The 25,553-nt window shown below is 40.9% G+C and overlaps 1 protein-coding gene across 9 annotated transcripts in view; it reads right to left on the bottom strand.

Moving 5' to 3' along the window:
- The window catches only part of LOC120413371 (serine/threonine-protein kinase tousled-like 2), a 201,370-nt gene that overhangs the window by 4,252 nt on the left and 171,565 nt on the right, over positions 1–25,553 (bottom strand). For 5 of the 9 annotated variants that reach the window (XM_039574155.2, XM_039574157.2, XM_039574162.2 and 2 more), the window contains 6 exons: positions 8,254–9,902; positions 5,087–5,504; positions 4,845–5,023; positions 4,577–4,769; positions 4,310–4,515; positions 3,897–4,116 (listed from right to left, as the gene is read on the bottom strand). In XM_039574155.2, the coding sequence (XP_039430089.1) occupies positions 3,897–4,116; positions 4,310–4,515; positions 4,577–4,769; positions 4,845–5,023; positions 5,087–5,504; positions 8,254–9,902 (2,865 nt within the window). Of the gene's footprint in view, positions 1–3,896; positions 4,117–4,309; positions 4,516–4,576; positions 4,770–4,844; positions 5,024–5,086; positions 5,505–8,253; positions 9,903–10,157; positions 10,194–10,519; positions 10,699–10,936; positions 11,090–19,768; positions 20,379–25,553 lie in introns of those variants that run through there. The other 4 variants (XM_039574161.2, XM_039574160.2, XM_039574163.2 and 1 more) reach the window with 4 other exon arrangements.

The raw sequence follows: 25,553 nt of genomic DNA, 5'->3' as shown, positions 1-25,553 counted from the left end.
TTATGGTATGGTTTGTAAGAAAATATTTGTTAAAAAGATAGTAAGATTTTCCTACAAACATGAAAGCAATTTGTATAGGACCTTATTATAAAGATAATATTATCGTGGTTCGATAACGATAACAGATTTAGTTACTTAAATACAATTATTTTATCTGCGATAACCGACAATAACTCATTTCACAAAACTTTTAAAAGATCTTTGACAAAAAAAATATTTCAGACTTTAAAAACTTTTGATAAAACTATATTTATTGGTAACTTTCAGGAAACCTTTTGCCTCGATGTTCAATTCGATCATTTTTTACTCCATAATATGTTAAAAAGTTTTTTTGCATGAATTGCAGTGCTACAAATGCTGGCGCTATGAATAAAAATAGTTCCCTCTCCCCTCCCCAAGCACCGGAAATTTGTAGCGGGTGTAGGGACACTTCGTATAGACGCCCTTGCTCCTATCACTTCACTAAAGGTATAGAGCGACGAGAAATACAAAAAAAAAGTAAAAATACTCCATGGACTCCATATTGCAATATTATAAATTTGCAAAATGGGTATCAAACGACGCGAAGTTTTGCATAAATGTTCGATGTATCACACACAGAAAAAAACAATCATGGTAATATTACATCTGGGAAGGGGTACATCTTTTATGTCAGAAAAAATGTGTAATTCTACCTCTAAAAATGTATAATTTTACCACTTTTCTTTTGTAATGTCGCTTTTTCAGTCTAAATTGAGGTAAAATTACATCATAAAAGAGGTAATATTTAACCTTCCAAAATTACACCTTCCAAATTTACACATTTTTCTACTGTGCAGATATTAGTGGGTTATACTGAATTGCTGCTCTCAAAATATCGTTTTATGAAATACATGCAAAAACATTTCATAATGCTCAAATTTCATACATTTTTAACACTCAAACGCTCGGGTAGTCATTTGACCCCTATTTTTTTTCTTAAAAATCTCATAACTTTTGGTAGAATTGACCAATTTGGATGCTTCCGGTTGCAAAAGATCCAGATTTGTCTATATTTTGAACTGTCAGATGGGGGACAAATATGGTCCACTTTTACCGGAGATATTCCGGATTCCGTTGGGGTACCTCGACCCTCCTATTTGGGGTTCGGGTCAATATAACAATAACTTTTTCACAGAACAATGCCGGAAATGATGCAAAACTTCAAGGCATCATCCTAATACATCATCCTGCATAGATACATGACATGGTCAAGACCTTCGGGCACCGGAACAGGTTCCAACCGGAAACGGTTCACTGAGCTGATGTAGATGGGTCCCCAACTGGAACCGGCTCCGGTGCCCCGTAGGACTTAACCATGTCAATTATTTTTGCAGGATGATGTATTAGGATGATGCCTTGAAGTTTTGCATCATTTCCGGCATTATTCTGTGAAAAAGTTATTGTTATATTTACCCGAACCCCAAATAGGAGGGTCGAGGTACCCCAACGGAATCCGGAATATCTCCGGTAAAAGTGGACCATATTTGTCCCCCATCTGACAGTTCAAAATATAGACAAATCTGGATCTTTTGCAACCGGAAGCATTCAAATTGGTCAATTCTACCAAAAGTTATGAGATTTTTAAGAAAAAAAAATGGGGTAAAATGACTACCCGAGCGTTTGAGTGTTAATTTCGTAAATATTTTTACTGTACGTATCACAATTTTAGTGGCACATACTTAAAGTTTCACAGAATAAAGTAATTTTTAATACAATTTTTTTTATAATACTCAAATTTGAATAAATTGCTATATGGGTATCAAACGACTTAGATTTTGTTATAAATTTTCACTGTTTCACAAATTTAGCTGGTAAATAACAAAATTTTCATAAAACTTGGATTTTTAATATTCAAAATTTCCTCTTTTTAAATATGGGTATCGAACTAGGCAAAATTTCTAACAGATTTTCACTGTATTAAAATTTTCAGTGGTATATATTGAAATTTTCTCAGAATTAAGTTTTTTTTTTATCAAAATACTCAATTTTTTATAATTTGCAATATTCGCAATTCGCAATTTTCAGTGTAATAACGGGCCTTGACCGATCTTATGCACCAGGTTCCCGACGAACACGCACTGCCCTTACACCTACTGCCCTACACCGCTCTGAGTCAGTACGAGCAACACGCTAGAACACGCATTGAGTGTATTTTTTTTATAATTTGCAGTTTTTTTTATAATTTGCAATATTGGTATTTAACGACATGAAATTGAGTGCAAATTTTCACTGTATGACAAATTTAGTGAATTATACTGAAAATTTCTCGAAATGTTGTATTTTTAAATACCAAAATTTTAATGATTCTCATATTTTGAGGGGTTGAGTTTAAAAAAAATTAGAAAATTAAAAAAAAACTAAAAATCAAATAATGCCAAGAATTAAAAAAATTCAAAAAAAAAATCTAAAATTCAAAAAACAAAAAAAAACATAATTTAAAAAAAATCTAAAATATTTGAAAAACAAAAAAAATTAAAGTTTAAATATAAAAAATAAGAAAATTTAAAAATTAGAAAAACTGTAAAGATTGAAAATAAACAATAAAACCAATTAAAAAACCCAAAAAAAAAATCAGAAAATTGACTTTTTTCAAGATTTTTAAAATATCAAAAATTAAAAAAAAAACTATATGTCTTCAAAAATTGATGATTCTTTTTCCAAAAATTGAAAAAAAGTTTTTCAAATTAAAAAAAAAATCATAAAATTTTTAAAAAGAATTCCAATAATTTCTTTTTTATTGAAAAATTTATAAAAAATAATTATGAAAAAATAATATTTTTAAATATTTCAAATACTATTGATGTAAATACAAAATTTTTCACGAATTGTTGTTTTTTAAATACTAAAATTTACATAATTTGAAACAAGGGTATCCATCGACGCCAAGTTTCGATTTCTACTGTATTACAATTTTAAGTGTAAATACTCAATTTTTCTAAACAGATTAGCGTATTTTTGTGAAATCTTTTCGAAAATCTTTGTGCCGTTTGATACCCATATCGCAAACAAGGGAAATTTGTTTTTTAGGCTGTTTTTGTGAACATTTCAGTATTTTACAATAAAAAATAGTAAACATCCATTTGATTACGCGTCGTTGCGAATTATGAAAATTGAGTATTTAAAAATAAAGATATTTTGCCAAAAACAAGTAATTATACTCCAGAAATTTGTGTTGGGTAAGTTAATTTGAAGACGTTACTTTAAATGACTAATCTTCATGCAACCGTTGGTTATATCCAAACCCGCAAGTAATTTTGAAAATTTGAAAAAATAAATAAATATTCAATTTTACCTCTTCCCGCCCAGAGCAAAATTAACATTTTTTACGTTTTACATTATTACGAGACACTGAATTGACTAAAAAGGATAACATTTTAATGGTTGACAGATGTCATTCTACCTAATGCGGTGCAGGTTGAATCAGTTTGAAAAATTGCCTTGTCTTGCCGTGTTAAGCTGATTTAGCATATTCTAAGTCTAATACAAATGCCACTTTCCCATAATTTCCCTGCCGGCCAGCAGCGAAAATTAATTTAGCCGTTTGGTGTATCATAATCATTTTTTTTTTCAATTTTGAGGAATAAAATATCACAAAAAAAATACAAATTGTGTTGAGTTGAGATATATTGCTGATTTTTTTTGGAGATATCAAATAATATCAAGGATTTATTTCTTGGTTAACGTGTTCCAAATTTGAAAGCAGAAACATGCCAACATGAAACATGAAAAAATATGTTAAAACATATTTTAACGCTCGTCTCCGTGCCACCCCAAGCTACGAAACTATGGGAAGGACCAAAACAGTCAAGAAAGGGACGATTCTCGTCGACAGATTACAACAATTGTTATTGTTTTGCTTCGAGCTCCCCACTCACCTTCGCTTCGTTCGAGACGGTCGGCTTGTTGGCAAACTGCACCTCGGTCGCCTTCAGGATCGTGTTCTCCTCGAGGATCGTCGCCTGGCTCTGGTTGTGCCCGAACGGCTTCTTCCCGTACAGACACTGGTAGAATATCACCCCGACGCTCCACACGTCCACCTTGGACGAAATCTTCGGGGGGTTCTTGCCCACGACGAAACACTCCGGCGGCAAATACCTTGAGAGAAATAGAAGAAGGGGTGGAAAGAGATGCCGGATTAGTACGGTACACGGTCACGCGGGAAGGTTGCGCAGGTCGGGCCGGTGCGCACTCAGAATTCGAAACTCGTCCCCGGCCCCACGCAAGGAGCGGTTGAGCCCCGGGACGAGGTTGGAACGAAACTCTTCAGTTTCGGTTCCGGTTTGCTCACCAATAAGTTCCAGCACCTTGTGACGTTAGATCCATACCGTGGTCCGGGTTATAGTTCTCTTCGTCCATCACCTTGGACAGACCAAAGTCGGTGATCTTGATCTCACCACAGACGTTACCCTCCGTCAGCAGGATGTTGCCCGGCTTCAGGTCGTAGTGGATGATCGGAGGCTTGATCTCGTTCAGATACTTTAACGCTGACACAACCTGGAGGAAGAGATCGTCGTTAGTTCGATGATCTAGACGTGATCAATCTCCCGAGACTTACCTGCATAATGATCGATCGGGCCTCCTTCTCCGGTATCGTCTTGTGCTGCTTCAGATAAAAGTCCAGGTCATGCCCATCACAGTACTCCAGCACGGTGCAGAATGAGTTGGCATCGATCTCAAACACATCGTACAGTTTGACGACCCGCGGGTGGTCGAGCGCCTTGTGGATGTTGTACTCCCGAAGCGCGTGCCTTGAAGGAAGGAAAGAATAAGTTTCTAGACCAATTCAACCCCCCCGGCAAAATAACCCCGTGTCACAAACTCACTTAATATAGTTAGCTTTCTTATCTTCCTTCCAGTCTTTGTTCAGTTGGTGCACCTTGCAGGCCACGTATCGCTGCTCTTTGAGGTCGAACGCCTTGTGCACCTCGGAGAAACCGCCCTTGCCGAGCAGCATCAGCAGTAGATACCGGTCGTTCAGCACGGGATGATTGTTGAAGCGCGACTGTCAAAGAATAGCTCAATTAGTCAAACTCTTCAGCAAAGACCTCCAACCTCCGACCCTCACCTGATCCTCGTTGTGTATCCGCTTCAGCTCGCGGATGTGCAGATTCCGCTCCCGCTCGAGCTTCTCCATCTCCAGCTGCAGGTCGGCGTCCTCCTTCTTGAGCGCGTTCTGGCGCAGCTTCAGTATCTCGTCGCACTCGTAGTACTCCTGGATCGTGAAGGTCGTGTTGCTGCTCACCACCGGGTCCGGCTTTAGGAACGTGTTGTCGTTGCCGTTGTGCAGCGTGGACGCGGCCAGCGTCGTCGACGAGCCGGCGCCACCGGCCCCGGTTCCGGATGCTGCCGCAGCGGCCGCCGCCGCCGACGTGCTGGAATTGTTGCGCTTCCGGCCGCTCTCGCTGTTCGTCGGTCGCTTCTTCATGAGCAATTTCTTCTGGCGGTCAATCTCCTCCCGCTCGGCAGTGATCTCCTCCTGGCGTCTTTTGGGAAAGGTGGTTGGAAGAGAGTGGAATATTAGTATGGTTTCGTACGGTATGTCCACGCATCCTTTTTTCCCTGTAGATTCTGTGAAATGTGATCCGTTCACAGAATCTGTCTATGCGGTAAATGCAACGCAGTAGGCCTGGCGGCATTAATGACGGTATCCTTTTTTGAACTGGCTGCGATGGTGTTCGATTTTATTAGATTAAATTAATTCACAAAAACTTTCTTAAAAATCTCCAGAAGACTTTAAAAACTGCAAACAAAATTTTCGATCGATTTTTTTTTTTTTGCTAAACAGAAACGAAAATTAAAATAAAAAAATATTTCCGGCTAAATTTTCCGCTGTATTAGCATCATTTATTGCTACTTTGGCAGAAATCCTACTGAACGCAGCAGCTCTGTGTCTATTGATTATACAGGGTATGGCAGATATTTCAGCTGTCAAAAATATTCAGATATTCCATGGAGATTTCCAGAAACAAAAGTTTTTGAATTTTCTGGCCAAAGTTCACTGATTTTTTTCTGTGTTTTTGGCAAATTTTAACACAATTTTCACGATTCTTAAAAAAATCGCTTTTCCAAAAGAAAAAAAATCATGGAGATTTTTAGATATCCTACTTTATTCAGCAGCATTTTAATTAATATTCCCATTTTCGTTAATTAGTTTAAAATCATTCTTGAAGGTCAACCTCAAACTCAAATACATGCAAAACCAACATAAAAATAAGAGTTTTGGAGAGCAGCGAGAGAAAAAAGCAAAAATTATCATTTTTCTCCAAATTCTGTGTAAAGGTTTTAAAACTCAGCGTTTTACATTAAAAAAAATCGTGCACGGCTTGAAAATTACGAGAGAAAACCATAATAATTCAGTCGAAGATTTTCACTCAGCTCAGCAAAATATCGCAAGCGAGTGATCCTCTCTTCTCTCTATATATTTCTCTCTCTCTCTAGAGAGAAAGTCTTTCGCTCAATATGTATTGATTTATCTGAAATTCAATAAAATGAAGTTTCATATAAAATGCACAACTGAATTTAAAATATTTTGCTTTTTATATTTTTTAGAAATTCATAGCAGCACAGTTAAAAAAAAGTTTCATTTTGGAATGTTGAAAATTTGGTTGGTTGAATTTTACCACTTTTTTGAGTTATTTAATCTGAAATAAATTGTAAAAATATGAAAGCTGGTGAAAAAAAACGTTTATAAAATGTTCATTTTGACTTCTTTTCCCTCGGGACCATCAATAAACCACGTGGGCACTTTAGGAAGGGGGGGGGAGTGTGGCGATTGTCCAAGATCCATACAATAAAGGTTTTTCTATGGACAATTGTCCACGAGAAGAGGGGGGGGGGGGGAGTTACAGATTCCCAAAAAAGTGTCCACGTGGTTTATTGATGGTTCCCTCCAAAAATTACATTTTTGTGTACATTTTCCATGTTTTTGACGATATCGTTCGAAAACGAGATTATTTTGCTTTATATTTTTCTCAAAATTAAAATAATTTTGAATGAACGTTTTAAATAAACATTTACCAATTCCGATTTTCCGGCATTTGTCTTTTTTTTTTAAACAACCTATTCTTGACTGTCGTTATATTTTTGTGAGTTTTTCATTCTTTCAAAACTTTCAAAAAAGTCTATCTTCAAATAAAAAAATCTTTTTATTTTATAAAAACAACCTGTTCTTGAGTTTTGTTATTTTTTGCGAGTTTTTCCATTCTTTCAAACAACAGCAGCAGAAAAAGTCTAACCTTTAAAAATATTTTGAAAAGTTCAAAAACACAATATTATTGATGATTGGAATAATTCAGTAACTTTTTCCATTCTTTATAATATAAGCAGTTAAAAAAAAAGAATGTCTACTCTCTTAAATATTTTTACAGGTTATCTTTTTTTTATTATCTATCCTTGATGGTTTTTAAATTTCGTAAACAAAAATCTGACTACTTTTTTTTCGTAGTTTATGTCATTCGCTGTCTTCATACAACCTCTAAATCTTAATGAAAATAGAAGTGAAATTAAATAAAAACAGTTCTAAACATGTTTTCATAGCTGTTTTTAAATATTTATGCATATTTAGGCCCATTTTTTCTGCAAATAAAAAATGAAACAAAAATATCGACCTATTGTCCATTCGACCTTATGTCTTTCGACCTTTTGTCATACATTCTTGCTGTGTTAGTGTTCTTAGTGTTTTTCGTGGAAAATATTTTTGTTCACAAAATACGAACCTTTTTTAAATTAGATTTTTTTTGTAATTTGCAACATAATAAAAAAAATCACTGCATCTTTTTTTTTGGAAAAAACTTTCAGTACCTAGTTTGTTTAAATTTTGTTGCTGTTTGAATAGGTCCATTTTAAAAGAGGTAATTTGAACGGGATATCATCAACAACCGCCGATAACCGTTATTGTTATCGCCGGACGATAAAATTATTGGTGATAATTTTATCGGTAATCAAAGTTGGTTGCTTCTTGCTTGCCCAGATTCGAATCACTATCGTGGAAAGTATTTTGGACTGAAGATCTAAATGTTGTGCAAAATTTATGCAAATAATTTTTAATTTTGCTAGGATGACTAGATTTCCAGAACAGTTTAAGGATGTTCCTAATCTAATCTCACTGAACACAGGCACAACCAGTCCGAAAATGCATCCTGGCCAGGCCTACTGCGTTGCATTAACCGCAGAGAGGATTAGTACGGTTTAAGGATATTTGCTAAAAGGGTTTAAATGGAGTACGATACTTACTTGGCCAGCTCCTGAAATGCGTAACCGTCGGTCCAGTTCTCCTGGAAGGTCGCCCCGACCCGCTGCGTCACAAACTGCCCGAGCCGGAGCCGGTTCTGCATGCACTTTTGCCGCGCCTCCTTCTTCTCGATGTTGCTCTTCTGCTTGAGCAGCTTCTTCACCACGTCGATGCACTTGTTGATGTGGCTCTTGTGCTGCTCGATCACCTTCTGGTGGGCGCTGATTTGGCATTTCTGTTCGTCCGACAGCCGCGACAGCTCGTCGGCCCGCGTCCGCGACTGCTCAAAGTCGGTGTCCCGCTCGGTAATGTCCGCCGCGGACAGGTCCGTCTGGGTCAGCTTGGACACCATGAGGGGAGCGGGGGGCGTCTGGGGTTGCTGGACTTGCTGGACTTGCTGCTGCTGGGAGGTGACTTGAGCTAACGTGGCGGCATTCGCTAGGCTGTGGCTGTTACTACTGCTGCTGGTGTTGGTGTTGGTACCGTTGTTGGCATGGTTCAACGACGCTGCTAGACTGTTGATGGCTAGTGAAGAGTTGGGCGTTCCCAGGGCAGCTTGCGTTTGTTGCGTCTGCTGCGTTTGCACTTGCTGCTGCTGCACGACGACAGAACTCGGGGGAGGCAGGGGAGGTGGAGGTGGCTGAGAATCTCGATCTCGCTGCTGTTGTTGCTGCTGGGAGTTGGGGACCGTGCCCACCCCGGACACAACAGATGAGGATGCGTTTAGTAACGACGACGTCGACGTGGCGGATACTGACGATGGAGGAACTAGTGTGGAAGAAACGGAACCGCCGCGCTGCGGTCGCCCGTACATGTCCTGGGGCGTCGACGCGCTGGTAAGGTTACCACTGGAGGTCACCACAGGTACGAGCTGCGGTTGTGGACTAGGTGGATACATTGGGTACTGACCGTGCTGCGGTGGCGGCGGCTGCTGTTGTTGCTGTTGCTGCTGCTGCTGGGGACTGGGACTCTTGGTGGAAACCTGCGGGCCTTGCCCTTGACTTCCGCCGCCCGGGGGACCAGGCTGTGCCTGCGGGCCAGAATTACTTATTGCTCCTAGGGGACCACTCGCTCCGGTACCGGCCGGATGTGGCCGATGGGGGCTGCTCACCGGATGCTTGGAAAAGTAGTCATTGATTTTCTTATCGCCTAATGGTGGTATCGACAAACGCGGACCCTTAACACTATCTCTATCACGAATATGACCTCCGGCGACGCCGCCGCCTCCAACGCCTCCCACACCCCCTCCCCCGGGGCCCCCATTGTCGTCCGGTGCTTTCCGCTTGCGCTTCCGGTCCGACGGCGTCCGGGGAATCTTCTCCGGCGTCGGGGTATTGATTATAGTCTCTAGCTCCTTATCACTATGCGACGAGCCGGTGCTCATGTTGGAGTCCTGCTGGTCTTTGTTATTGTTGGTGTAGTGTGGCGGCGGTTGCTGCTGCAAACTAGTGAGCGCTCCCAGCGGTGGCGGAACTACCAATCCAACCGGCTGCTGGGGGTTGCTGCTGTAGTGGGCCGCCTGCTGCACCGGGTGTGGCTGCTGCTGCTGCTGCGGCGGCTGCTGTAGATGATGCGTATGGTGATGATTTTGGCCGACTTGTTGTACTATGGTTGTCTGTGGTGCCATCTGCAGTTGCGTTCCAGCAGACATCTGGAAGAGGGGGGAGAAAAGAAACAATAAGTACTACTTCCAGAACGAAAACATTCTAGTATAACCTAGAAACAACTGTGTTCACATTTCGAAAGGACTAACTCAATGCCAACAATCAGTTCATCATCCTCACACACTTGTAAACATTGAGTGTGTGAGGAGGACCAACTAAATGTTTCCTCTAAGAAGTATTCCTTCACCAATGTAAACAGTTCAATTTGAGTAACAGATTTTGAGGTCTCAGCTGAAAAAAACCTTAAACAATTCACGTCGCATCGTCCGAAATTCCTTTTTGAGTAACAGATTTCGAGAGCTCAACCGAACCGTTTGACAGTTCACGACTGCTAGCCTTTCGCCGCCTGCTGTGCACAGTCAAACAATGAGTGATGCTCAACCCAAAGTTGGGGTCGCCCTCGAGTGGCTGTTTTGGTGCGTACGCCACCCCATGAATGACGACACACCGACCGACAATGTCTCGCGCGCGTTGCTAATCAGATAAACTGCCGTCTCGCTCACTCCCCCGTTGGTCCATCTCGCTCGCGCTACCTCAAACCTTCCCCGCGCGCACTCTATATATCATCAACATACAAACGAAATCAATATGGCTGACAGCTCACATTTTTCCTCCTGGCTACTTCGATCGGCCGAGCCGAATGAAGAATGTTGTCGCGAAAATTTTACACACTTTTTCCGGCGAAAATCGCCGGATTTTCGCGGTGAAAATTTACGAAAATTACTTTTTTTCTCATTTTTGTGTCAATTTTGACGTTCCGCACTGTCCTGCAGACAGGATAATCGTGAAGACCTCCTGCTCTCTGTATGGGTTACCATTGCGTACGCTGACACACACACACATACACACCGATGGTCACACCAATGTCCTTTAATCAAGTTTGACCACGACTGTTCCGGATGTGGCCCCGGGTTCGGAATTCACGAAAGTACCTCCGACGGTCACTTTTCCGGTTCCGGTTGCCGGAACGGGCGAAGAAAAGTGCCCGAAAAAATGGCCAAGATTTTCCACTTCCACTTACCCACCGAGAGAGGGCCCATACACACACCAGCCAGCGCCACACGCCAAAGTATGTATCACCACGACGGCGAGACCATCACAGCCGTGTGTGTCGGTCGTCTCTGTCTCTTTGGATTTCCGTAGAAATTATTTAACAAAATGGCGAAAAGAAAAATATACACAAACACACAGACGGAGACGGCGGTGGCGGTGGACGACACGGTCTCTAAAACTGTATTTTTTGTTTCGTGTGTCTTCCTCCCGATTCATATTAATACGCACACACATACATGTACGTGTGCGATATGCAGTCGCAGTCTCTATTTCTTGGTGCGCGCAGCAGCACGATCATCATCGCACTCACACAAACAAGCAATAGGCGCTTGATGATGGTTTTTGTTTTACATTCAAAAGCAAACATACAGTCAAGGTTACTGTAAGAAAGGTTGGGCTGAAAGCGTGTTGGTTAAGTATTAGTAAGCAAAAAAGTGTCAACATTTGCGATGCTTCAAGTGGTGACGTCACAACGCTCTCGTTTCTTATGGCTAGTATACGAAATTGAATGAAAATTTGACCAATTTTAAATTAAACGGTGATTTTCGAGATTAAATGGATTAAAACAATAAAAAGCATGTATATACAGTAGTTGAAAGCATTAAATGAGTGTTTCTTGATTACATCTATATTATTATATATATAAAAAATTTCGATGGTTTTGTTCGAACGCGTATCAGTTGAACATGGAATGTCAGATCGGAGCGCTCTTTGCTGCGTTGGGTTCGTATAAGGTCAGGGAAGGTTTTTACGCTAATAAGTTGACACTTTGGCCACTCTGGAACCGATTCCGGAAAATCTGCAGATTGTATGGGAAAAGCTGCGTAAAATCAAATTTTGATCACAGGAGGCTGAATTAGCAAACAAGCGAGAAACGTCAGGAAACCAAAAAAGGGCGGGACGAAGTTTGCCGGGAAGAACTTGTAAAATATATAAATTGACTAAATTTGGACTGCAATGATAGTACAACCACAGAGTAACACAGAGCGAGCAGTCCGAAGAAATGTCATTTTATTTTTTGGCTCCATAAGGTTTGCTGGTGCAGGCGTGCGATGTACCTGCGATGTACCACAAAGTGGAACCAAAAATCAAATGGCAGTAGTGACTCTGTCTTACTCTGTGGTACAACTTTTGTCGCAGGGATTTGGAATGTAGTTTGTTAATTACCTGGGACCCGTGGTGTAGGGGCAAGCGTGGTTGCCTCTCACCTTGTCGGCCTGGGTTCGATCCCAGAAGGTCCCGGTGGCAAATTTTGTGACAAGATTTGTCTGATCACGCCTTCCGTCGGACAGGAAAGTAATGGTAATGTTGGCCCGATCTAACCTTGAGGTTAGGTCGATAGCTTAGCCTTCGGACACCTAGTTTCGAGTAAGAATCTCGCAATCGAGAATGCCCAGGCAATGCTGTAGAGCGAATAATTTATTTATTTTTTTTTATCAAATTGAGAGACATCCAACATAGAAAACTAGACTTGTTTAAAACGAGGAATAAGTCGGAAATAAATTATTTTGATTTGTTGATACCGTCAACTGGATGGTGGTTCCGGTACAGCCCCAAGCGCGAAACACCCAGTACTTGTTGCCTATGTCCGCCTCCAGCAGTTGCATCTTGAAGTAGCAATTCTCCGTTTGAGTATCACCTTGTTGAGCTTAAAATTGAAAATTAACCTTTCCCGCTTGTAGACGTGAGCGACTTCATCCACCCCGGATTCGGGATCGACCGCGAGACCACCCTTCAGCTTCAGCGTCACCTTCGACGGGGCGGATTTGGTGTAGATAATCTTCTTCGATTTGAACTTTTCTTCATCCTACGGGATTAGAGGGTGACGATTCTCGAGATTTTCAATTTCCCGGGAATCGAGAGTTGAATTTAACCATTTCCCGGGAATTCCCGGGACCCGGGATTTTTTTTTTCTATGGCAATAGTGGCAATAATTCAAAAGGAATTGTAATTATATTGTTTTTTAATCAATTAAGTTACATTCAATTCATACTTATTCTATAAAACTTCAGTATCCTCTTTATCTGAGGAACTATATCTACCTTTTGATTTTTTACAGAATCTGCAAATATAAGATTGATTCTTCCGCTTTTTAGGACTCAAAATTGTAGTTTAAAATGTTAACGAATCTTTATTCGCACTGAGTGATTTTTCAAAAGTTTCACAAGCTTGTTGCATGAACTTGTTATTAGATGTTTGTGAAGTAAAACAATAGCTAATATATAATTTCCCAGTATCGGGATATTTGCAATATGATAAACAACGACTAAAAACAACAATGTGAACTTTTTTTTTTCTTTTTATGGTCAACTGTAAATATTCATTGAAGAAATATTTACAGTTATCAGGAAAATCCGAATGTTCACAATTGGTGGACCTTAACTTTACAAAGATTGACAGAGTGTTTTTATCCAAAATATAATTGAATATTAAAGTTGACGTGAATCACAAAACAACTTATCGGCATCAAAAAAGAATTAACCTTGGTACAGCAAAATCAACTTAGGTACTTCGAATTAAAAAAAAAAAACATATGGGGATTGCAAGATAGGATATCAAAATTGAACTTATTTTGAAAAAGCTTTTCCCTCTTAGAAACAATAAATAAAAATAATTTAAAACAACTTTTGATTTCATTTCTGGGAGTAACTGCTAAGTATGCTTCAAGAAAAATGTTGGGGTCCAATTATTTTGGCTTCTCTCAATTATAGTTATTGAAATTTTTGATAGGTTAAATTTTAAACATTCTGAATAAAAAGATCAGAGAAGCAATGGTTTATTCAAACCTTGTACATCAAACATTGAATTTCCAATGCTCTAAGCAATTTAGAATTTTTTAAATAATTTTCTGATTAGTTTATATAATTTTGCTTGAATATTTATAAGTATAAAATTTCCCGGGAGTCTCGACCGAATTTCCCGGGAATTGAGAGGTCCAAAAATGGTCGATTTCCCGGGAAATTTTTCCCGGGAATTCCCGCTCGTCACCCTCTATACGGGATTCGGCTGTGCGGATTGGAGACCCAATCGCAGATGGACTTGCTCGTGATGTACGAAATTTCGCCGCCTGCCTTGGCATTCTCGAAGTAATCTTCTGGCACGACCTGAATCTGCATGTCTTTGGCCTCCTGCATGCGACTGCACATCCGTTCAACCTCTGCCGGGGTCGAGATAATGGCCGCGAACAAGTTGGTGATTTTGGTGCCCACTTTACCGCCCAGTTTGAGGATCTCGCCCTTTAGGGCGTTTCCGTCTTGCGAAGAATGAAAAACTTCAGGTTGTAGAGTGGGGTCTTCTTGCACTTGATCCTCGGTTCTGCCAGCTATTCAACCTTCTTGACCTTCTTCATCGTGGTGCTCAGACTCGGCGGGACGTACTTGATGACTCGATTTGTACTTGGCCAATAAGGGAAACTGCAGCTTGATCTCGTCCGGAATTATGGCTGGAACGCACGTCGGTTTGACCTCCGCGGTTAGGCGCTCGACCCACTCGGCGAGGTCGCCGGATTGACACAGCTGAATAATGAAAATAATATTGTATTAATTATTTTTCGAATCTAATCTTAGTCTGTTTTACCTACCTGTTTGCTGAAGGATTGAATTTTGCCGGAAGTGGAGAGAGGAAACAGCACCGCAACCGTCTCCGGTTCGTCAAATTAATAATCACTCCGCAAATGGCCATAATCACGCCATAGATTCCTCAAAACTAGTCCAAACCAACTTCAAATCGCCCATCTGCCACTGAACTTCAATGAAAAACAAACTTTGTGACGTCACAGTGTTCGTCGCCGAATGTGCACGGAGATAAAAAATGAAGAAAAATTAAATTTCATGCGAAAATTGACATTTTCTTTTTTTCTCCGTGTTGGCACCAATACAGCCTTACAAAAACAGCCCAACCTGTCTTACAGTAACCTTGGATCGCTTTTGCTTGTACTCGTGAGATCTGGTCGCGCTCACCAATACATCGCTGTGACTGTAATTGATGTTGTGTTGCATCAATGACTGTGATGTCGCACTGGAAGCATGTATCATGAACTTTATGTCACAAGTGCGTAACTTTAATGACAATGTAGAACAAAATAAAACATTCAAGTCAAGATATGTGTCACATTTTGTCAACAAACGATTTCAAACAGTTGTCACGCGACATCATCGATACGCAACACTTTTCCCGTCGCGCAACACCGAGTTCATTCATCGTGCGCGCCGGTTGTGTCGCGTTGCACGTGATAAGCGCGACTCATCGTAGTGTGCGTGCAGTGTTTTGACGTCTCGGCTGTTTTCAGTTGTGGTAGAGTAAGTCGCGTGCTACCAATCACCTTTACATACATTTATGTGGTTCCGCAGTGTGTGCAATATGTGTGTTGCGACCACCACCAACAGCAGGGGTGCCAGATTGTTGTCAATAAGAGCTATTGTTGCTACTTTGTTGTTGTGTTGATGCTAATTTTAGACCATTTAGATCAGTGTTAAGATTATTGAGGAAGTATTTTTGTTATTTGAAAACATTGCCTTAATTTGAAAATTTTGATTGAAAAACATTTTTCTAATCAAAACAAACAACTGTCACTTTAAATTTTATGTTCAGAATGTTTCTTTTCTTTTTGTTTTTATCACGCTTTTTTCTTTAAAAAATAAATAAAAACAATAAATTTAGAATCAAATCACGTCAGTTCCATCGAGCAGCACTGAATAATCACTATTCAATTGTGTCGTAATTTATCTCGATAAATAGTACGACGTAATTAAGCTAGCCCTGCTCAACTCCATGAGCAAGGTCTTCTTTTTAGTCATGGGTGATTTATTTGTCACATTACATGGTGTGTGTCAATGTATGCAACATTGCACCGTTTGATCATGAGGATGAAGTGATGATGGCTACTGCGATGTGTACACATCGTGAACTTTGAACTGATCGGGACAGGGTGACCAGTTGGAGAATTGTCAAAATTGTTCGTTCATAAGGCAAAAAAGACCTAATTTTGTTTTGAAATCTTTTTCTTTATATTCGTAGCTTAATCCGACAGCAACATGACATGTTTTGACAGGTTCGGTTAATATTATGATCTGCTAAAAAGATTGGGAAAGAGCGACAAACTGACAACTGTCAAAATTGATAGTTCTTCAGGAATTCATTTCTTTATAAGACTGCTTTCCTATTTTCAACTCGAAAAATTGATCTGTCAAAAAGGTAAATATTATGATTATGATGACAAGACGATTTTGAAAAGATCTTTTAGGGTTGTTATTTATTACTTTACAATGTCTGTGGACCAAAGACGAAATGTAAACAAACAATTCATCCTGCTCGTTCTTGAAGTAATCATTAACTGATTTGCTTAAAATGTAGTCATTCGACACCATCTTGCAGCATTCCAAGCCAAGGTTAAGGTCGTACTCAAAACAACTCGACAGCGGCGATCAAAAATCTACGAACGTCAATTGAACGCTCAACACCTCGTCGGCCATCTTTGAGCCCCAGCTCCGTCTTCAATGCGTCTAAAAATAGACAAATTTGGTAGCGTAATTCAATTTTGACCGATTCTCACCTCGCGCGACAAGCATTCGACAACGCGCTGTGTAACGTCACGTCAACCCAAGAGAGACAAACATCGAATTCCACACGTCGTAACGACGCATCCGCAACTACGAAGAAGCAACGGGCGAGCGAAAAACCTGCCTGCCAAATGCACAGAGCTGAACTCCGGGAAGCGGAGGTCGGCCGAGTCGAGTCCGGCCCCGATCGCTATCTTGAAATTCGCTAATTTGTTTGAACGAACAGCCTCTCAGCCTCAGCTCAGCTCAGCCCAGCAGCAGTAGGCCACAGACACACGAAAACGAGGGGTGTTCAATCAAAACAAAAGCAGCACTGGCAAAAGGCATGCGTCATCGCGAGCGGAAGGGAAGAGAAGGGTAGCAGCGAGCGAACGAAAGAAAGAACGAAAAAAACAAACGGGAAAACACCTTCCGAGCCGAATCGGCTCTCGAAGCACTGACAGAAGAAGCAGAACACAGTAGGCCGACAACACAACACCGGAGCGCTAGCGCTCCTCTCCGCCTGCTACGATAGTGTATGCATCAGTGTGCGTGTTGTTGACGCCGGCTGGGCAGTAAACAAAAGGGGGCAGACACACGACCAGACCAGACCGAACCAGACGGCGGAATGCCGAGATCGGGACTTTTAATTCATAAATTTGTGAACCGACTCCGTCGGTGGTGGTGCAAGGAACTCACCAACACACGAGCACGGACCATCAACAGCTGGTCGGCGCTGAATGGAACGACGAGAGAGTGAGAGAACTCGCGAGGCACTCGCGGATGGTACCAACACTACGAAACGAATTCGAGTGGTAGTGGTGCGGTGCGGATGGAACCAGAAGAGAGTGGAGAACCGGAGAAGTTTTTGACAGACAGCTGAATAATGTTTGAACTAGTTTTGCGCCGCTACATGATAACTTCCGATTGCGGCCATATTTAGATAATCGGGTAGTGGTTCCCAGCGGGCCGTGAAGTGGTGGTTAAATATAGGCGCTTGGTTGCGGTTTTGCGGGTTGTGCGGGAGGAAATCCTTTTTTTGTGTGATTTCATGCGTTTCCCAATCACGGACGTCGACATCGAGTAGCCTAGTCTTTTGCCGGAATATTTTTTAACAATTTAAGCTAGTCTCCGATGGTTGGATTATATACTCAGGAGTCTTCTTAAGGGAATTGGATTTGAACGCTTGGATGATCTTTTCTTTTTGTTTAGCAGAATAACGTTTTTGCTTTTTCACTGCTATTCGATGATTCTTCTTAGGATGGGTCTCCTTAGAAGAAGCAGCAACAGGGGTCGAGGATCTTAAGTTGGAGTCCTGAATACAGTTCCTTGGTAGACTTTCAAATATTTTGTGCTGTTATCTGGTGATCTTATTATGTATTCAGGCATCTTCAAAGGAGAAGTTTCTTCATGATCTTATGATGTATTCAGGTGTCGGAACTAGAGTCTTCAAAAATTTTCCTTGGTGGTCGAAGTTCCTTTTGAGTAACGGATCTTGAGGTCTTGGCTGAAAAACACTTTAGCACAATTCGCTGCTATCCGATGATCTTAATATGTATTCAGGAGTCTTCCTAGGGGAAGTATCTTAAGCAAAGCAGTGTTGTCAGCTAGAGCCTTGAATGACTTGCTTTGGTAGACACTGAGCTGATTGAGGTGCTATCCGATGATCTTATTATGTATTCGGGATTCTCTTAGAAGAAGTTGTATCAGTCGTCAGCTGGATTCTTGACTATTTTAGTTAACAGTCGGTACTCCTTTCGAGTAACAGTTCTTGAGGTCTCGACTGAAAAACACCTTTTGTCCATTTTCTCTGCTATCCGATGATCTTATTATGTATTCAGGAGTCTTCTTGGGAGAAGTTTCATTTGGATAGCAGGGTTGTCAGCTGGATTCTTGAACACTTTTCGTTGGTAGTCGATGTTAATTTTGAATAACAGATCTTGAGGTCTTGGTTGAAAAACACATTTTAGCACAATTCGCTGCTCTCCGATGATCTTATTATGTATTCAGGAGTCTTCTTAGCAGAAGTATCTTATGCAAAGCCGTGTTGTCAGCTAGAGCCTTGAATGTCTTGCTTTGGTAGACACTGATCCTTATGAGTAACAATGATTGAGGTTCTATCCGATGATCTTATTATGTATTCGAGATTCTCTTAGAAGAAGTTGTATCAGTCGTCAGCTGGATTCTTGACTACTTTCGTTTACAGTCGGTACTCCTTTCGAGTAACAGTTCTTGAGGTCTCGACTGGAAAACACTTTGTGCCCATTTTCACTGCTATCCGATGACCTTATTATGTATTCAGGAGTCTTTTTGGGAGAAGTTTCATTTGGACAGCAGTGTTGTCAGCTGGATTCTTGAATACATTTCGATGTTCATTTTTGAGTAACAGATCTTGAGATGTCAACTGAAAAAAGTCTTTAGTGCTGTTTGGTAGTCGATGATCGTTTTTGAGCAACAGGTCTTGAGGTATCAACTGAAGAGTCTTGAGTAACAGATCTTGAGGTCTAAACTGAAAAATTAGAGAAAAATGTCATTAGTGAAGTCCGTCGATATCCCTTTCGAGTTGAGTTAAAAGTTGGTAGCCGATGTTCACGGCCGATTCCACGCCGCGCTGACATTTCGATTGGATCATCACTTTTACGAGCTCGATGAAAATTTCAAGATTACCATCGCGACACCGCTCGCTATGACGTAAAGTTTTCGCCCCTTCTTCTCGCCGTGTCCACACTTGTCGAGGGCAACCACAATTACGGTACGCGCGGCTTATTCAATTCCTTTTTTCGCTGACTGTACAAAACAAAACCTTCTTGCCGACGACGACGACGGCGAGTCCATCCTGCAGGTTCTCGACTCTCTTAAATATTCTCGCTCTCGCGATTCTCGCCCTGCGATCTTCGAGCAGAGGGACTCTCCTCGGGTATTTGCTGTGTGCGGTCGTTCCATGGGTCGAGTTTGATTACCAAGAAACAAATACACAATTTATACGTATATACTTGATATTCATTCGTATTCAGCGCGGACACGAGCGCCTCCGTGTGCCGTTTTTTTCGCCTTGCACATTCAACACACCGTGCACACAGAAAATCCAAATATGGCCGACGTCGATTTTTCTTCAAAGACGAGACGGAACGTGATTGCGCACCACTGTTTTGTTTTTTCGTCCTTTTTTGTGGTGGAAATTTTTCCGTTTGCCTTTTTTTCGGTGGAAATTTATGGTTCGTGTGAACTGGACGTAAATAAATATTGTTAAAATATATAATTACCAATACTATCACAATTCATCGCTCACTGCAGGCACACATGGGCCCGTCAGTGATCGTCGGTTTTTTTTTTCGAGTAATTTGATATTTTCTGCTTTATCGTAGCAGGCACACAGCTATTTTTCCGACCGACACTGATACAACCACAGTAGAGGTCCCTCCTTGTGTGCGGCGGGGGCTTCACTGTACACTACGGCGACCACAACAAACTGTCACTTTCCGCGCGGAGGAAATTTTCCGGACCACTTGGAGCGATTGGCCCATTTCGCGCAGCACCGCACTAAATCCGAAATTCCAATATGGCGACACACCATCAACCAGTCAATAATGAATTGTACAAAACACACACACACGCGCTAACGCTCGCAGCAGGCTGTGCGAGCAACAACAAGAAAGCGCAAAGCCGAAAATCACCAAGTAGAGGCGAAGATGAGAGAGAACCGGGCACAGGCAGCACAAAAAAAATGTGTGTGAATTAAATTTAACGTGCACGACACGACCGAGTCTGTGTAATTCAAGAACAGACGGCGCTCGGGCTTCGCCACTTGGCAGATCTGAGAGTGGTGCAGCACCCCCTCGAAATCCTCCGGGCAAAACACACAGCAAACACAGAGTGCACGCTTTGTTGTGTACACATACACAAGACACACAACACGGCGCGGCGGCGGAGAAGACGACGACGAAACTCTCGACGCGACCCGACAAGAATAAAAGCTCTCGGACGACTATATGAGTGAGTGCGCACATCAACACACGAGAGTCGAATTATACCGCGAAGCGGAGAGAGCAAAAAACAACAACAACGACGACGAAAGAAGGAAAGAATCAAGCAGCCGTATTAGACGAAGAACGCGGCAGCATGGTGCGACGACACCAAGAGAGGACGCGAGGCAACGTGGAGGAACAAAAAAAAAGAAACAAGAGAGGGAGCGAGGCGAAAACTCTAAACCGACTGACAATGCACCGCAATGTTGCGTGAGCGCGCGGAAGAGTAGGCGAGACGCGGAGCGAGAAACACAACAGGCGAACACGAGGAAGCAAGAGAGAGAAAAAAATGGCAAATCAAATTTACATTCCGTTGCGAACGCGGTCGTAGTCGGCGGCGGCTCTGTTATCAGTCATGCACTCGCTTCGAAATAGGGAGAAGAGAAAGAAGCCGATTTCGGGAGAGGATTGCTCTCGCGGCTGTTTCGTCTACACCCAGAGGATGTGTTTAGGCAAAAAATGTTGTTTTAGCAATTTTGACAAAATGTTCAAGAGTAAAATGCTGATTTCATTAAAAAAAATAATCTCAAATATTGTTGAAATTGTCATTTTAAAGATTTCTGCATAATTGTAGATAAATCATAAACAAATATTCAAAATGAATACAATTTAATCACCACTTCCGACATCAAGATCGGCGTGTGAACGTGCGCGAGCGTCCGACCGTGGCCAATCTTTTTAACCGGTCCGCTTTGTGCCTTCGTTCGCACCTTCTGGGGTGAAAAATATGTGTGAATTGCATGCATGTCTGCACCGACCGCACTCACATCATCATCGAGCGCGCACGCTCTCTCTGCCTTCACCCCCTGCGCTCATTCTCTTCCTCGTCTGTCACGATGTCGTCATCATTCTTTACTCGCTTCGCTCGCTCTTTCGCCGAGAGCCTCGCTCTCCTCTCTCCTACCGGACCATATGATCGCTCCGCTAGTGTTGGTGCGTGGTTATCAGTCAGTCAGCGCGTCGAATGTTTGTTTACGTTCTCGCTAATCTGTGTTTACGCTCTCTCTTTCTCTCTCTTGGGACCGCCGCCGGCGGTCGTTCCGCCGGTCATCCCCCTCTCTCTCTTTCTCACGTTTCGGTGCGTGTCGACGACGAATGTCGTCGAGTCGGCGCTCATGGCATGCTGTGGCGGTGGTTATAAATAGACTGCGGCTTGTAATGAAACCATTCTAGAATTAAACCGCGCGCACGAGAGAGCGAGCGAGGGAGAGAGGTGGCGTGGAATGCAACTTGAGTTGACTCGTCGTCGTCGGGAGAGAGAGCATGGCCTGCTGCGCGGCCAACTAGGCAAAGATTAATGATTGGTTGACGCGGGACGGGTGAGAGCGCGCGCCCGCGACCTTGGTGTCCCTTGTTGAGGTAGAGATTATCAGATTAGCGGGGCGGCCCCTCGGAGAGGGGAGGGGGGGTCCTTTGTTTGCGGAAAATTTTAGGTGAAAATACGCTTTTTGACAGACACTAATCCGTTAAAATTTTGATAAGAAACTGGTGAAACGAAAAAGTGAAAGATTTTGAACGCCTATATCTTGGACCCACTTCAACCAAATTTGACGAAAGACCCCTCAAACCAAAGAGGATGACTTTACGTATCTTCCTGTGACATATTACATTTATAAAACTTGTTGTAATTTTCGACAAACGATTATTACTGTTGTTTGGCAATTCACAAACATGGGCGTTGACGCGGAAAAAATCTCACCTTTTGGTGTCATTTCTATCCTGAACAAGAGAGAATCTTGTTCGTCGGTTGGCCTTTTCTAATCTGCACCCCTTGCTGTCATGCGACAAAACGCGAATGATATTTTTTATAATTAATTCAACCAAAGGTAGCAGATTTTATGTTCTAACCTGACAGGTTTTCGCTCGAACAAGCCCGTTGATATTAACACCACAATTGAGTCGTGTTAAAGTCTTGCTGCCAAGTGGCCATAAAACGATATTTACCGATCGTTTAGTTGTCACTACAATTTGGCAGATAAACGATAATTTGCTAGGCCGTTGCGAAAGCTCGATTGAGGGATTATAAAAATGTAAATTTAATGACAACCCCGCGTGTTTTACACTTGTAGTGGTGGTGTTGTGCATTCACCGAAAACGGCACAACACATAATTGAGTCACCGACTCTCGGGTCGGGTCACAACCAGAAGTTCCACCTCTCTTGGGTGTGTGCGGTTTGGTTTCGTTTTATGGGGTTTCTTCTTAAAGGAAAGCACGACGACGACTAAGGTTGTGTTGGTGTGTGTTTTTTATCGCCTTCCTCCACTCACTTGGGCAATTAAAGTGGCAATTAATCGCCAATTTGGTTTGGACTTGATCGCTTTCTCGTATCAATTTAGTTTTTTTTTAGACCGCCCTAACGGAACGATAAGTTTTGTTGTTTTTGTTGTTGTCTGATCAACTGTCAATTACTTGACGTTGCGCGAATAATGGCGGCTAAGCTGACGTTTATCGCGCCGCGCCAATATCGGGGCTTGCGATGACGCTAATGACAATGAAAGGTAAATAAAAATGTGCGCGCAAGTGGAGTGAAAAAAAAAGCGAGGAAGGAAGCCCGAGTGTGTAAAACCGGTTCTGGCGGTTGTGTCCAGCAGAGGGTCACACACACACCGTTCGGTCACCATGGACGGAAAGGGGTAAAAAGAGTGGACGCTTTTATGATCTTCAAGATCTGTAAAGGCGTAGAGTGTGACAGTTGCTTGCACTGCTAGAGCGTGGGACCTCAAGTCAACTAGTGTCACTGAGATTTGACAGACAATCTTGAGCAGTTTCAATAATGCATCAAATACAGTCCAGACTCGATTAGCCGAAGGTCTCGGAAAAATTTCGGATTTTCGGATTATCGAAACCTCGGAAACTGTCTTATTTTTTATTGTCGAGCTTAAGAGTGACCCCTAAACTACGCTAAAGTGGTTTAGAATGTATAAATCCAAGAGGACGGCCAATATTCAAATTTGACTAAAGTGGGGTTGCAAAACACGAGTTTGGTGTTTAAAACAAGATAAAGAAAAAAATCGATTTTTTTTTGTTCGTTATTCGATTATCCGAAGTCCTATACAAACCTTCGGATCAAGGTTGTAAATCGATAGAATTATCGTCGATAATATTATCGTCTGGAAGATAACGATAATGGTTATCGTTATCGTTATTCCGATAATTCTATCGGCGATAATTTTATCGACGATAACGGACGAAAATTTATATTTAGTATATTTCTAAAACCAAATTATGTTGAATTTTCAAGCTTCCTCTAAGTTAATATTTTTTTAGTAGTATGGTAAGTTTCAAAGCATAAATACTTTTAAAAAATCACAAAATACCGTATTTTCTCGAAAATACCCAAATTTTTATAATTTGCAATATGGCTCTCAAACGATTTGAAATTTTGCATGTATTTTAACTGTTTTAGAGTTTTTTTTAAATGAAATACTAAAATTTTCACAAAATACCGTATTTTCTCGAAAATACTCAAATTTTTATAATTCGCAATATGGGTATCAAACGATTCGAAATTTTGCATGCATTTTCACTGTTTTAGAGTTTTTTGAATGAAATACTCAAATTTTCACAAAATACCGTATTTTTTTTTAAAGTACTCAAATTTTCATGATTTGCAATATGGGTATCAAACGAAGCGAAATTTTATCTGCTTTTTCATTCAAAAAACTCTAAAACAGTTAAAATACACTAAATTGTCGAAATGTTTGATACCCATATTGCGAATTATGAAAATTTGAGTTTTTTCGAGAAAATACGGTATTTTGTGAAATTTGAGTATTTCATTAAAAAAAATCTTAAGCAATTGAAATACATGCAACATTTTGAATCGTTTGATACTCATATTGCAAATTATGAAAATTTGAGTATTTTCGAGAAAATACGGTATTTTGTGAAAATTTTAGTATTTCATTCAAAAAACTCTAAAACAGTGAAAATGCATGCAAAATTTCGAATCGTTTGATACCCATATTGAAATTTATGAAAATTTGAGTACTTTAAAAAAACGGTATTTTTTTATTTTATTTGGTATTTATACGTTGAATCTTACCATATTATTAAAAAAAATTACCAAGAGGAAGCTTGAAAATTCAACATAATTTAGTTGGTTTTAGTCAATTTTAAAAATATACCTAATATAAGTTATCGTTCGTTATCGTCGATAAAATTAACGATAGATTATCGTTATCGTCCATACGATAACGATAAAACTATCGTTATCGAACCTCGATAATTTTATCGTTAACAACCTTGCTTTGGATATCCGAACTTCGGATAATCGAAACTTTGGATAATCGAGGCATCGGATCACCTATCAGCAAACGAGTTACGTAATATTTAAATGGCCCATTATTTGGAAAGAAGCCATTCACAAATCACGTGGACCAGCAAAGGAAGAATCTTCATCAAAAGAAAATCGTTTTGACGCTTTGGATTGATGCCGACTCGAAGTAATGCCGACTTGGAGTTTATATGCAAATTTTGAGTCATTCTGACTAAGCCAATGCTGACTCTTAATGTCGACTTGATGCAATGTTAATTTTAGGGGATTCCGGTTTGAATAATGCTGACTTGGAACAATATCGACTTGAGAAAATTTAGACATGAAGTAATGTCGACTTGAAGTAATGTCAATTTGGAGTGATTCCGACTTGGATTATGCCGACTCCCAGTCATGCCGACTTGGACCAATGTCGACATTGAGTAGCTTCGATTTGGAGTCATTCTGACTTGGCTAATTTCAAAGTTATGCCGACTTAGAGTAGTATCAATTTGAAGATATACCGACTTGGATAATGTCGACTTGATTTAATGTCAATTTGCGATTCCAACTTGCTTTTCTGTTTTTTTTTGTCGAGCTATAATACCACTGCGACCAATAATAGGAATATTATGGTGATTGGGATAATTGACATGTAGTAATGTCGACTTGGAATAATGCCGACTTGGGCTAATGTCAATTTGGAGTAATTCTGACTTGGCTAATCTAGAGTGATTCCGACTTGGAGAATGCCGACTTGAAATAAT

This window comes from Culex pipiens, chromosome 1 (assembly GCF_016801865.2).
Source record: "Culex pipiens pallens isolate TS chromosome 1, TS_CPP_V2, whole genome shotgun sequence".
NCBI classification, from domain to species: Eukaryota; Metazoa; Arthropoda; class Insecta; order Diptera; family Culicidae; genus Culex; species Culex pipiens.
Note: the sequence above shows the minus strand (reverse complement) of the source record. Positions and strands in the feature narration are given on the sequence as shown.